Raw genomic sequence first — 14,091 nt, 5'->3', positions numbered from 1 at the left:
TGCTAGCTTCGAGGATAAACCACACCTGGACGCAGAAGAATGAGGACCAGCAGGCGGCCAACGTTTGTCGCGAGGGTCAAGTCGGCCACGAGCGTCAGTCGATTCGCGTCTGGGTCACGACGGGGCTCAGCGGTGGTCTACTGCGTGGATGATCGGAAAAGTCTGCCACGCGTCATCCGTGAGCAAGCGGAGGGCGATGAGAGCTGGTTCACTGCTACAAAGGTGCTGATGATTGTCTGGACGTGCATCGGGTTAATGCCGTTGCTCCTCCAAGCCGACAGCTACCTGCGCTTCGTGACCCCGCACAAAATCTCCGACGATCTCGTAGTTCCAGCCTCTGCAATAAAACACACTGCGAATATGGAGACGCTTTGCCCCATGACAGGGTTGGAGATCGCGCAGACGTGGTGGAACGTCGGGGTCACGTACTATTACCATGTGAAACACGGTCGGGTTTGCCACTTCGTCGTGCCCCAATACAATATCCACGGCGCGTATGTCTTAGGGTCGAAGCCGGGGCCACCTTCATCCACCACGCCAGCTAGTTGCGCCGAGAACAGCTATTACCTCGACTACTATTTCTACCATGGGAGTATCGGGTACTACGCGTTTTACGAGGAAGCTGGGGGCACATTCTGTGCAAGTGACAATATCGGGTATGTGCATGTACGAGGGCTTGGCACGTATGATAGCAATGGGGAGAGTCTGGCCACAGATGTAGGGGATTCCTCATATCGTCGGTCATATTGGTACGGATTTTTCGGTTCAATCTGGATTTTCTATCGGTCAAACGTGCTCCGACGAAGCTTCGTTTCCTGCCAGCGATACGGGCGGCGATGTAAGAACCTCCACGAGTCTATGGCCTTCAAGGACGCTGTAGTTTACGTTCAAGAGAGTATGCGACTGTCGGCTCACGGAGCGAGAAATTATCACCGTGCCGCTCTATTGTACCTGCTTGTGGAAGGTCTGATGAGCGATTTGTTTCTATTGATCGCACAGGACGGACTTCTCGCGAAGTTGCAGTATATTTCTCTCGGGTATAATTTATCCGGCGTGCTGTCAATTCTGTTCGAGATGGTGGAGGCCACGAATTGGATGGGGGAAACCCCGCGATGTTTCATCAAGCGCCTATTGTTTAACTATGAGACTTCGTTGCTCGGGGAGTGCATTTGCTCGGCTGCAATGCATGCGTACCTAACGAGTTTGAATCGGTCCAGTCTCAAAGAATCGAAGCCGGTAGCAGAGGCCGTCTCGTACTACGTCTGGAGTCTGGTGGGTCATGGGATCATCGTCCTCGGAATTGTCTTTGTGATCACTGCAACTCGATCTCTGGGGGCTGTTATATCGGTACGGTGGGTACATGGGTCGTTGGCATTGTTACTGGCTCCGTGTTGTGTAGATACAACGCTGGGGGCTCGCTGTAAGATGATCTTGCTCAGTGGGTACGTGTGGGAGGACGGTAGGCTCTGCTACAAGGCGGACACGTTGAAAGCGTTTGGGCTCATGAAGATGGTGGAGGACGACGGTGCGCACTATATGGCACAATACAAGCTGCACTGGATGGCGATCCCAAGAACGGATCTGGTGGTGATCGGCCAAATTGACGGCCATATCGTGACGCGATGCAGCGAGAGAGCTTGCTTGGGTGTTGTTAGTATGATTGGACGGACATTGGGAGGTAGTACGCCCAATTCTTCTCCCACCCGAGCGGCTCTACAACAACTCCAATGGAATGACTGTAATTCGATGGAGTGGATGGTGGTCAAAAGTACCTCTTTTTGTACTTTGAAGCACCCAGGAGGTTCCTCTCACTTTGACGTCTACCACCTTGAGTCTGCGCCGCTGGTTCACATGAGGGAGAGATCATCTAGGCGTCTTGCTTTGGTGCTGACGGCGACCATAGTCGCCACCTCGCTGTTCATGGTTCAAGTGGTGGCCTTCGCCCACCCGTGGGAATTGGGGGTGGCAACCCACTCGAAGCATTCCCAGGTGTGGTCATCTTCGTTCAAGGGCCTTCCGGTCGCTGCAACGCTCTCCAATCCCCAGATACCGACAGATTCGGGCCATCACCGCGTCGTTCTTCACTCCCGGGGGTATATTCACTACGGCGCGATCTCGCTGGGGACACCTCCACAGACTTTTAACGTGGCTTTCGACGTCATGACCAGCGACGTGTGGGTCCCTGCACAGACACCAGGGGCTCACCACCTTTACAACCACAGTGCGTCGTCGACGTATCAAGCCAACGGATCCTACTTCAACTCGCCCTACGTTACTGGAATTCTGTCGGGTGACGTGCTTGGAATCGGCGACGTGGAAATGCCAAGCCAATTCTTCGGCGAAGCGAGTGACACGAGTCGCCTGGGGCCTGGATACCCGTATGCACCGTACGACGGGATCTTCGGACTGGGCTTTGACGCTGCGAGCCAGGCAGGCGTCGAGACGCCACTGCATCATCTACTGTGCCTAGGTCTGTTGGAGAGCAAGATGTTTTCGCTCTACATCGGAAGGAGCGGCAACTTGGGCGAGCTCCTGCTTGGATCGTATGATGCGAGTCGATTCAAGGGCGAGTTGGTGTATATCAACACTGTATCGCCTAATGTGTGGGCGGTGAGGCTTGATGAAGTTCAGGTAGGAGAGACTACAATGTCCGTGGACTCCGCAGCCACATTTTTCACTATGGGCGCCTACATTTTTGGACCATCGGAAGCGATCTCGAGCGTAGCAAAGACGTTGGGCGCGAAAGAGGAAGCGCCGGGGGTGGGAATGTACTCCATTGACTGCGAGTCCAGTCCGCCAGAGATTACGTTTGTGTTGAACGGGCATGCCTTCTCGATCTCGAAGGAGGAATACATGTTGCGAGTGGGTGAGAAGTGTATGCTGGCGTTCGTCGGAGGAATTCCATCATGGGTTCTCGGGACGGCGTTCCTCGGCAAGTACTACGCTGTCTTTGACATGAGTGGCAACGCACCTCGGATTGGATTGGCACTGGCTAATTGAAAAGATCACCCAGGAGTATGAAGCTGTCAAGGAAAGAGCACAGTCTGAAAATACAACACCGCTGCAATTTAGGTGGTCTTACCCGGGGTCAGCCCCTTGATCCGCGAAGCTCTAATCATTACTTTTACTTTAGTATCGCTAAAGCAGCACGTTGACATTCAAATGCCACAACTCGAACCACGTAAAAGTATCGGGAAACACCAGCCTGGCAGTGTCCTTCACCGTGTTTCCTTCCACTTCATACGCGTAGACGTTGGTGAAGCGCGCTCCCACCAACTTCATCATGACGACCGCCATCAGGTGCTTCGAACTTACCAAGTACCTCCCATTCACGATGACATACCCCGAGCAATAGACCCCGTCGGCTGACGCGAACTTCATCCCTTTGAAATACACGTAGTTCTTGTAATCCGAGATGATCCCGAAGCGCGTCTGCAGCTCTGCGCCTGTTGAGATCTCGAAGTTGGTTAAATTCCCTTTCTGCGCAATCGCAGCGTTCTCGTTCGTCGACCGGTTCGTGCTTCGGGTCGATCTTTGGTGGATCTCTTCCGGGTAGAAATGCCGGTAAACCTTTCGTAAGAGGGCATAGCAAATGACGATTGCCAAGAGACTGATCTTGGGGAAGAATGAAGCAGCGAGAAACGTAGCGTCCTTTTTAGGGATCTGGAAGGCGGACCAGAAGTCCAGCGGGGCCATCGCAGCTACGACGGGTGTCTTAGCAGCAACTCCGAGGCGAAATACGCTATTTGAGTTCGTCACGATCTCGTGCAGCACGGAAGGTGAGATGCGGATAAAGCTGAGCCGGTGCTTGTGGATGATCTCGAACAGAAAGATGGCGACTGAGGGGTCGATTCGCTCGCGAATCATCCAGCTCAGGAACGCCACCAAACCGAGGTATACGACGAGAACATCGGCGTGTACAAGCTCCTTGTGGACGTACATCCCTTCACTGCCTGAGAGTATGGCAGCATTGGACATGGCGAACTCGAAAAGCGTCCAGAACGAGTTCACATACCACGATATGACCACCAGTATGCCTCGTGTCACAAATGTTGCAGTCGATGTCGAGGCAAACGGAGCCCCAATCCAAATCTTACCACTGCGAATGTTCTGGTATGTCACGAGGAATAATACAAGTAGCGAGAAGAAAGTCTGCATGCCGAAGATGAAGTGAAGGCCGTGCACCCACGCCCACGAGTCCTCGATGATGGCCTCTCCCAGCCACTCCCACTCATACAGCGCGCTCCTAGCATTCGTCACATCCAGGTGCGAGTACATGGAGTGAATATTGGACTGGACATCGCCGTCGTAGAACCCACGCTTCCTCGATGTGACCAAATGCTTCACAGGTTGTGTCGTTGGATCTTTTGGGATACTCCGCAACTCTCGACAGCTTTCCTCTGTTATCCTGATGAACTCGTAGATCTCGAAGTCCAGCGAGCGTTGATACGGATACGTGGGCGCCATCATGTAGAGCTGCTTGGTGATATCCCCCTGTATGTCGTGTATCACAGCAATCATACCTACGAGAGCTGGGCCAGACTTCTTGTACGACCACATCTGGTAGTCTTGAATCGAAAGCGACACCATGACCAAGTACACATCGGTTGGGTCGTCACGTGACCGCGCTACATTGTAAACCCGGACAATTGACGGATCTCCGTTGTTCAGCTGTGTTGAGCTGCAGTCTACGACCACTACGACAAGCTCTAGATCCGTAAGAACACTTGTGTTGTAGCTCGTATCATTCATCATTTGCGTGTACATGTGCGTGAGGAAGCCGTGGTTGTAAATGTTGGCGTTGAATAGCGGTACCTGCGAACAGTTTTCGGTCGAGACTTGGCTCTTGGACTCGAGATAAATGACGTAGTCTCGGGGCGTTGTATCCCCATCCAACACGTTATCCACCAACGGGCTGTCGCGAATGAGACCGTCACCTGCGTAGTCAGCGATGAGCGATGCAGTGAAAACTCCAAATACTTGAGTCGGATTGGGCATCGAACGTAGCACCTCCATTGTGCACCAAGTGGCCAGCATGGAAATGTAGATATACTGGCACGCGGCGGCGATCACCACAAGGCGCCGCACGACGTTGAAAATCTGCCACTTAGTGAACTTCCGCTTTGACCTCGATTGCCCGCCAGTGAGGCCTTTCCACGACGGGAGCATTCGGTTGTGACTCTCGCGAATGATGTAAGATCTGTCACGGCTTAGTATGGACGAGCGGACGGAGCGTCTTGACGGTCCAACTTCTTGGTGGTTCACCTCGACTTTCGATAGCGACATTTTCCAGAAGTTGGCATCGTTTTCGCCTGACGCCATGCTTGAGACGGCACTCCTCCGCTTCAGTCGTGGCAGGAAGGTTCGAAAATGGGCCCCACCTCGACGAGATAGAAGCGGATGTACGTTGCTATTCTTGCTGAGTGCGGATGCGATCAAGCAAAATGCTTTGAATAGAAGCGACTTTGGCTGCTTGTGGCTGTTTGGACTCATAGCGGAACACAAATGGTAATAGTACTCTGCCTGGAGTTTTTTTTACGTAGTACTGTTGGAAAGTCGCGAAGTCGAGTACCGAAAACACTTCGCTCGCTTGGAGTACTTCAGCATTCGGATTCCAATTCCACTACATACTTCTACGGCAGAGATACATGTAGAAGGATTGCAAAGGTCGTAGAGCGGAAATTCTAACAGGAAAATGCAGTCTCGTCATGAGACGGCGGAGAACAAGAAAGCAACACCCCTGCAAAAATGCTTTGTTGATACATAACCAACTTCAATTGCTAAGGTTACTAAGTACGCGCTGAAGAGGGCGACATTTTTATTATAAATCGACTGCGTGTATCTATCAGGCTGCTTTGGTGGGTGAACGTATAACTGCGGCAGCGATGCTCTGACCTTGCTAAAAGCTTCCCAGTCTGACGCGTAGGAAGTTTCATGGTAATTTTGGGGCCAATCGCTAGGCTTCACAAGATCCTCGAAGCTCGTGATACGCGCAGTATGCAAGTCGAAAATGAATTATCTCACTAGCCAGGTTGCCTAGAACTACTGCACCACACCCGAGGATTTATGTAATCGTGCTGTAATTCACAGCAGTACCGTAACATTCAGGCGCCACAGATCCGACCACGTGAATGTTTCCGGATACACCAGTCGTGCTGTATCCTTTACCGTGTTGCCCTCCACTTCGTACACGTAGACGTTCGTTAGCCGCGATCGAGTGGTCTTGATCATCACGACTGACAGAAGATGTTTGACGCTCACCAGCATTTTCCCATTTACTATCACGTACCCAGAACAGTACACACCATCAGCCGACGCAAACTTCATGCCCTTGAAATACACGTAGTTGTTGTAGTCGGAGATGATGCCGAACCGAGTCTGCAGCTCGGCGCCTGTTGAAATCTCAAAGTTGGTGAGGTTGCCTTTCGTTGCAAGCGCGGTCCTATCATTGATTGATGAGCGCTCTGTGCTCATCACGCTCGAACGCTGTCGATTCTTCTCCGGAAAGTAGCGCCGATAGAGCTTGTGTAGAATCGCAAAACCCGCGATAATCGACAGTAAGATGGCGTTGGGGAAGAAGGACGCGAAGAGGAACGTACTATCCTTTTCGTGAGGAATCTGGAAGGCGGTCCACAAGCGTAGCGGGGCCATCTTCGCAACAGCGGTCGACACTTTCGGAACTCCTAAGCGGAAAACACTGTCGGAGTAAGTCACAACCTCCTTGCGAATTACCGTCGAAGCTGAGGCCAGAAGGGCTAAATGCTTGGAATAGATGATTTCAAACAGGAAGATGACCACGGAGGGATCGATTCGCTCTCGAAAAACGGAGCTCAGCAGCCCAACTAGGCTCAGGTACACGACCAGAACGTCGGCGTGCACCAGCTCCGTGTGAACCCGAACAATCTGCGTTTTCGAGATTTGTCCACCAATTGACAAACAGTACTCGAAAAGCATCCAGAACGAGTTCAAGTACCACGATATCACGACTAGAACCCCGCGTGAAACGAGCCCAGCAGTCGAAACGGACGCAAACGGATCACCGATCCACAGTTTGCCTGCGCGAGCGTTCTGGTATGCCACAAGACACAACACGCCCAACGAAAAGATGGTTTGCATTCCAAAGAAGAAGTGCAGTCCGTGTACCCAGGCCCACGAATCCGAGATTACGGCTTCTCCGAGCCACTCCCATCGGCTCTGTGCGCTTGTCGAGTTTGAGTCGAGAAGTGTGTACATGTAGCGGTTGTTCGACTGCTCCTCCCCGTCAAAGAACCCCCGCTTTCTCGACGTCACCACATGCTTCACTGGCTGAGTGAGCGGGTCTTGCGGCACGCTGCGTAAGTCGAGATAGCTGTCTTCAGTTATCCCCGCGAATTCATATACTTGAAACTCCATTGTTCTCTGATACGGATATGTCAGTGCCATGAGGTAGAACTGGCCAATGTTGCCCTCACTCATGTCCTGGGCAATCGCAATCATGGTCAGAATACACGGTCCTTTCTTGTTGCGGTCCCGAATCTCGTAATCCTGCACGTTGAGCGACATGGTGACCATGTACAAATTCTCGGGGTCGGAACGGGAGCGCACCAAGTTGAAGAATCGCACCATCGCGTTGTCTCCAGTCTTGAGATTGGTGAAGCTGCAGTCCACGACTACGAGCACCAGCTCCAAGTCCTCCAGCAGAGTGACATTGTACTTCACATCGCCAGCCATCTGGCGGTACGCGTTGCTCAGGTACTCGTAGTTGTAGATTGCGGGATTGAATTTTGGCAAGCCCGTGCAATTCTGGAACGACGTCTCATTCTTCGAGTTGAGAAACAAAGCGGAGTCTCGAGGAGTTGTGTCTCCAGCTAGCACCTTTTGCACCAGCGGGCTATCTCTAATGAGACCTTTGCCGACGTAGCCGGAGATAAGTGTCGCTGTGAACACTCGGAATGACTCGGGTGGATTGTGTGCGCCTTTCAATGCTTGAATCGTGCTCCACGAGGCTTCCATGGAAATGATGATGTACTGGATAGCAGCAGCGATGAGCACGAGGCGTCGAACGAGGTTGAAAATGTGTCCTCTTATCAGCTTCTTCTTGGCTCTTGGCCCCACCAAGTACAGGCTTTCGCGAGCAGCTGGCTGAGAACGTGCCGAGGCGGCTTGAGTTGAGACCCCTGGCACCCATGAGTGTCTTGCTTGCTGATCGCTGCCTTGAGCTTGCTTCACTTGCACCTTGGCTATCGACGCCATGGCCTCCCTCTCCGCTCGCACAAGTAAGGTGCAAGATAAACTGAGACGCGTTCCTTGCTGCTCACGTGGGCTGCAATAATAGCCCCCAATGCCTCATCCACGTCGAAAACGTGTGGACCCATCGCAGGTCGATTTGAGGATAATTTGGGGCGATCTCGCTCTGCTGGTCAAGAACGTGAACGCAGTTTCGCGCCCATCGACTCTGCCTGTTCAAAATAGTCGCCACAGCACAGTACCAGTCATGCGATCCCTCATTGACAAAAAGAAAAGTTAAAAGACCTTTACCACTAAGACAATAATTGGGGGCTGATCACGTAAGTAGTGGCCTCTCGATAACTTGAGCTCAGGCCTCCTCGATCTCTTCAAAGGCCTCGTAGAGATCGGTGATCTTCTCGCTAGACACGCCGCTTTTCATCAGCTGCCTGTACGTCCCGATCTTGGTCGCCGCCATCGTAGCTTTGGCCAGCGCCGTCTCGGCCTACCGTTTCTGCAGTTTGGTCTTGCGCAGTCATCTGGTGCTTCTCTTTCTGCATTTGGAGCTTCTCCCTCTCCATTTGGAGACGCTCTCGCTCCAGTTGGAGCTTCTGCCGCTCGAGGTCGTCGCTGGCGGCCGCACTATCGTCCGGCTGCTGGGTGCTGGGCAGCGTGAACGACACCTGGATGGGCGACGTCCTGCTGCACTTCGCGGGTGTGGGATTCGTGGCCATGGTGAGCTCGGGTCTTGGAGGCGGATGACAATCACTCTCGTCCAACTTCAACTCCAGCTGTTCAAAGTGTTTTTATGTATTTAGTTGTTGTTTCCTATCCATCGTCTGCCTTACATATTCGATACTATGCTTCGGTTCGTGTAGCGTCGCACGAGAGGAGAGCGCGGTACGCTGGTACTGTCGCCGTGGGCGTGATACGACACATCGTCGTTGGACATGGCGCGGTTTTCGAAGCCCCGAGTCCTCAGACGGCTGGTCGACGGGCGATGGAAGCTGCGCAGTCCGTCCGAGTCGGCGTCGCTCACGGTCACGTTCTCAGCCAGAGGATTCAACGCCGGTGGCCGAGCTCGACCTCCTGCGTTGACGGTGGCGTTCTCGCGTGCTCGACCTGACGCTGTATCACCCGAGAGCGCCGACACCGAGAAGAAACGTCTTCGTCCTTGACCGTGACGGGCTCCGCGGAAAATGTTGCCAGCTGATCGTCGTGGGGATACATCCGCAGTCGTGGCTGCTCGTCCGGAACGCGTTTGCGTGGGACGGGTGCTTTCCGCCAGTCCCTCGAGATCTCCATCGGAGTCGGACGGCAGGCGGTGGAACGCCAACGAGCCGCGGCTTGCGTGGCGGTCGAAGATGGACTTGGTTCTCTTAGCGTCGCGTGCGTACCTGTCCGTGGACATGAACGACTCCACCATAACGCTCTCGGCGTCGTAGCTGAAGGCGCTGCCTCTTGTAGTTGAGCGGCGGCTTCCAAGACGTCCAATGAGCGGACGCGGCGCCATGACGACTGCAGGGGCGACGGGCTTGCTCACAGTTGTATCGCGCATGCTCGACGTCAGGACAGAACCAGCGGCGACGCGACCAGCCTCGCCGCCATAAGCGTCCTCCGGGATCTTCTCTGCTGGCGGGAACGTGAGTAGTTGATCCGCGATATGTGTGAGGTTAAAGGCACACACTTCTTGTGCCAGGTGCTTGTACGATGGCCTGAACATCCGCATGTAGCCCTTCCACATGAAGTCACGTGACAGCGCTGCGACGACGAGCAGCGGCACCACCAGCCAAAACGCATCAATGCGGAACGTGTTCGAGAACACTCCATTCCAGTAGGACGAGCTGATGGACCTGCCGTGGGAAATGAAGGCAGCTGTGCCGATCCAAAGCATGAAAGATCCGATGTAGATGGCGATGTGGATTGGCCACCACATCTGCTGGTGCAGACAAAGTTTCAGCGTCACCACGATCAGCACAATCGTGAACGATGTACATCCGTAAACCCACATCGTGGGTGTGTCTCCTCCAGTAACCAAATAACGCATGCCGTACACGACGCCGAAGCAGATGATGAGCGACTCCCACACACACGACGTGATCCAGGCCCACACGACCTTCGTGTTGAAGTTTGTGTTCTCCTGGCCGATTCGGTAAAGCAGCGGGTAGTTGTGCGCGAGGCACGCAGGCACATCCTGCTCGAAGGTGCTCACCAGGACGATCGGCAAAGCCGTGAAGAGCAGGTTGTAGCCCTGGAGTCCCCATTCGAGGAAGAACTTCTGTCCCGAGTAGCCCGTGTAGATCATGTACCAGAACTGCGTCAAGTTCAGAATGACATTCTTGTAGAAGATGTACAGGATAAGCTTGCCCATGCGGACATAATTCCAGCGACCGTGAACAAGTAATAGCCTCGACAGGAAGCGGAACTGCGCGATGGCATAGTCCGACGAATTCGCGGCCTGCATTCCCTCTTGGCCCGAGATACCAACACCGACGTGTGCAGCTTGAATCATCGAGACGTCATTAGCGCCGTCACCGATAGCCAGCGTTCGGACTTCTGGGTTGTTATCGCGCACAAGACGCACCAGCTGCGCCTTCTGGGCAGGAGACACGCGGCATGCAATCACTGCCACACACTTTTCAGCTACCTTCAGTAGCAATTCGGGGCATTCTTCCAGCGCCAGCTCCAACGTCTCGCCATCAATGACCAAAGCTAGATCTTGCTGCGGCATCTCCGCCATACTCTCGATGCGAGTCATTCGTTTGCGCTGGTTTCTTATCGAGACCGAGGAGTTTCGAATATCAGACGTCACCGACATAGTAGCGAGGCCTCCAGCGGGCGTCGATGCAGAAGTGTCCTCATTTTCATCTTCACGGCTGTATGCTTCCAGTTCATCTACAATAGAAGCCAAGTCCGGGTGTGTATCTGCAGAAATCACGACCCGCTCAATGTCTGAAGCTAGCAGGCGACAAGCGAAGCCGATGTTGATAGCCGTCTCCTCCTTATCGCCCGTAAGCATCCAGATCTTGATGGACGCTTGGCGCAACTTGTAAATAGTGTCGGGCACTTCAGCTTGCAGTCGGTCCTCGATAGCTGTGGCGCCCAAGATATCAAGGTTCACCTCAATTTCCTCCATAAGCCGGTCGATATCGTTGTCCTCGCCATTGCGACGAAGATCAATCTGGCGCATATCATTGATAGCTGTGCGGTAGCGGATGACCCATGACTCGAAGAACTCGCGGTCAATGTCGGTCGTACCGATCACTAAAGTACGCAGTCCCTCAGATGCGAACTGCTCCATGTGTTGTAGTGTCAAATTGCGCGTTTGCTTGACGGAAGGGTCGTTGGTCGGTCTCAGGCGCTCGTACATAACAGTGTCTGCTCCCTTGCAGAATAGTTTTAATTCACCACCTGGGCCCTTTACGACAACGGACATACGCTTGCGCGTACTGTTAAACTCGAGCACTTCCAGGACCTCGTAAGTGCCGACAGCGTGGCCCGCGACTGGCTGGTTGCAAACCATGTCTTCGGGGTGGTCCACGCATGAAAAGTACTCCACCATTGCCTTACCGGGACCACGCGCCACGAATTTGTAGCCAAAGCAAGCAGCCGCAGCTACGAGCGCTTGTTCATCAGGTGACGATGCGCTCAAGCGAAGACTGTTGTCCGGGGCTCGCTCAGGCATGACAGTGTGGCATACAGCCAGGTGCTCGAAAAATGATCCAATAGCTTTAGCCTGAGAGGTGTTCTTCTGTGCCAAGGCATCGAAGAGAGCGTCATCCTGATAGTTAACGAACGGCGCCTTCACGATACGGTCCGTAGGCGGGTTGTTTGAATCCGGCGCAGTGTCAACACGGTCTTTCCTCATTGGAGCTGCATAGCCACCGCCGGGGGTCACAGCGTAGAACGAAGACGTCGTTGGAGCCTCTTCCTGTTGGCGCTTACGCGCGGCAATGCCAACCTCTGTTTCACCCAATCCATACGCCACACCATTAATCGAGCACTTGCGGAACTCCATGATGTTGCACGTCAGCGTGCCCGTCTTGTCCGAGAAGATGTAGTCGATCTGTCCCAACTCCTCGTTCAAAGACATGGTGCGCACCTGGCACGGCGTGTCCGTCTCCTCGTGATACATCTCCAAATCGTTGTTCATGAAGTACGACTGCATGAACTTCACGGACGTCATACTGACGTACAGCGACACGGGGATGAACGAGTTCAGCAGCAGGAAGTAGTACAGCACCATGATCACAAAGTTCCCCACCGGTGACTTGACCGCCGTTGAATTGCCGTCGTACAAATACCACGCGCCCTTGTGCGAGTCCTTGTCCAGATTCGAAGTGTTCCAAACTGTCGACAAGATGGCGCCGGTCAGGCACAGCGCCACCATGAGCATACAAATGTACAGGATCTGCTTGTTCAGGCGCCTCTCCATGTTGCTCCACTTCATGGGCTCGGACGACGAGGCCATCATGATCTTGGTGTCCGGGCCCGTGTTCACGACCAGACCGTAAATGTACTCGGTATTCCGCAGCGTCGAGCCGCGCAGCGCAATGGCGTTGGTCGTGATGACCTCCTTCTTGCCTCCCTCGAGCGTCATGGAGCCGCTGAAGCGGTGGATGGAGTTGTTAGGCGTCTCGCACACCACCGTCCCCTTGAGGTCCCCCACGGCCGCGTCACTGAGCAGCGCCGTGTAGGTGGCCTCAAGTCCCTGTCTCAGCTTCAGATTCGTCTCTCCATCCAGCGACTTGGTCTCGACGTAGCAAATGCCCGCGGGGTTGGTCGGGTCCGGCTCGCAGGCTCCGAGGATCACCAGATCAGCCGGGACGGGGTCTCGGTTGGCCACTTTGACCACGTCTCCGACCTGCAGCGTGTGCCACGTGGCCGGCTCGAAGGCCCTCGCGTCTCGGTTGAATCGCTGGCAGGGCATGTTGTTGGCGATGTGGTCGGCCTTGTGGCGCTTGTAGTCCTCCATGCAGGCGAAGAACATGTCGATGAGCACGATGATGGAGAGCGCCGGCAGCGAGGCCGGGAAGCCGCCCGTGTTGGAGATGGGCTTGATGGTCTGCATGACGGAGATGACGAGGAAGTAGGCGTTGGCCAGCTTGCTGAACTCGTAGAAGAGCAGCTTGGGCAGGAAGTTGTACAGCGTGAAGCGGCTCGTGATGACCAGGTTGCTGCAGTAGCCCAGCGCCGCGTTCTTCTCGGGCGCGTTCAGGTGGACGTAGCGGTACTCGGCTACGTCCTCCTCCCCGTCTTGCTTTGGCCCCCCCTCTGCGGGCTTGGTGGCCTCCGGGATCTGGCTCAGAGTGTCCTCCCCGACGTCCGTCGCGTCCTCCACGTGGACGTCCACCACGTCGCTGCCCAGGATGCTGTCGGCGTCGATCTCGTCCAGGAAGGGCGACGCCGGCGCCGGCTGCAGCAGCGCGTACGGGGCCGTGGGGGTGCCGCCATCCTCGTCCGCGGGCGGCGGCGCCATGCTACTGTGGGCGAGCGAGTTATTCGGGACGAATCGGGAGTGCGCACTCCAGGCGTTGGGGCAGCTGGCCGATGGCGAGGTGTTGGGTTGTTGGTTGTTTGTTGCCTCTGTTGTCGGGCTGAGAGAAGGCGGAGCGCTATTTTGGTGCATAGATGCGACATCCATAGACTACGATAGTTAATACCTGCTTAATACGATTTGACAACTAGTTGGGTTTAGCAGGTTTGTGATCATGTAGAGATGGATACATCCTGACAGAAGCGATATACCTGCCGGGAAGCATATGTTTGTCATAGTATCAGAAAATATGACGCTGTGAAGGCTGATGTTAACAGTGCAGCAGGCGCGACTTACATCGCCTGGCAGCGCAGCACGACACCTCCAACGTGCCGCATTGCAAAATGTCG

At 54.3% G+C, this 14,091-nt stretch overlaps 6 protein-coding genes across 6 annotated transcripts; 2 read left to right on the top strand and 4 right to left on the bottom strand.

Annotated features, from left to right (window-relative positions):
* Positions 1 to 39: 39 nt before the first annotated feature.
* PHYSODRAFT_500583 (hypothetical protein) lies at positions 40 to 1,704 on the top strand (the record flags this gene model as incomplete). The annotated part of the gene is made up of 1 exon (XM_009529041.1): positions 40 to 1,704. A coding segment is annotated over one exon (1,665 nt), but the record flags the coding sequence as incomplete, so codon positions are not given.
* Positions 1,705 to 2,100: 396 nt separating this feature from the next.
* Positions 2,101 to 2,994, top strand: PHYSODRAFT_386834 (pepsin-like aspartic protease A1; the record flags this gene model as incomplete). The annotated part of the gene is made up of 1 exon (XM_009529040.1): positions 2,101 to 2,994. A coding segment is annotated over one exon (894 nt), but the record flags the coding sequence as incomplete, so codon positions are not given.
* Positions 2,995 to 3,138: 144 nt separating this feature from the next.
* Positions 3,139 to 5,169, bottom strand: PHYSODRAFT_504224 (hypothetical protein; the record flags this gene model as incomplete). Its single annotated transcript, XM_009529039.1, has 1 exon — positions 3,139 to 5,169. One exon carries the CDS (start codon positions 5,167 to 5,169, stop codon positions 3,139 to 3,141), a length of 2,031 nt encoding a protein of 676 aa, XP_009527334.1.
* Positions 5,170 to 6,084: 915 nt separating this feature from the next.
* On the bottom strand, positions 6,085 to 7,992 carry PHYSODRAFT_502265 (hypothetical protein; the record flags this gene model as incomplete). Its single annotated transcript, XM_009529038.1, has 1 exon — positions 6,085 to 7,992. The coding sequence occupies one exon, from the start codon at positions 7,990 to 7,992 to the stop codon at positions 6,085 to 6,087; it is 1,908 nt and encodes a 635-aa protein (XP_009527333.1).
* Positions 7,993 to 8,627: 635 nt separating this feature from the next.
* On the bottom strand, positions 8,628 to 8,939 carry PHYSODRAFT_301009 (hypothetical protein; the record flags this gene model as incomplete). The annotated part of the gene is made up of 1 exon (XM_009529037.1): positions 8,628 to 8,939. The coding sequence occupies one exon, from the start codon at positions 8,937 to 8,939 to the stop codon at positions 8,628 to 8,630; it is 312 nt and encodes a 103-aa protein (XP_009527332.1).
* A 55-nt stretch (positions 8,940 to 8,994) lies between these two features.
* PHYSODRAFT_559234 (hypothetical protein) lies at positions 8,995 to 13,684 on the bottom strand (the record flags this gene model as incomplete). Its single annotated transcript, XM_009529036.1, has 1 exon — positions 8,995 to 13,684. The coding sequence occupies one exon, from the start codon at positions 13,682 to 13,684 to the stop codon at positions 9,050 to 9,052; it is 4,635 nt and encodes a 1,544-aa protein (XP_009527331.1). The 3' UTR covers positions 8,995 to 9,049.
* Positions 13,685 to 14,091: the final 407 nt, after the last annotated feature.

The sequence above is a fragment of the Phytophthora sojae genome, assembly GCF_000149755.1.
Source record: "Phytophthora sojae unplaced genomic scaffold PHYSOscaffold_4, whole genome shotgun sequence".
In the NCBI taxonomy this organism is placed as follows: domain Eukaryota; phylum Oomycota; class Peronosporomycetes; order Peronosporales; family Peronosporaceae; genus Phytophthora; species Phytophthora sojae.
This window is presented reverse-complemented; position numbering and strand designations above follow the sequence as displayed.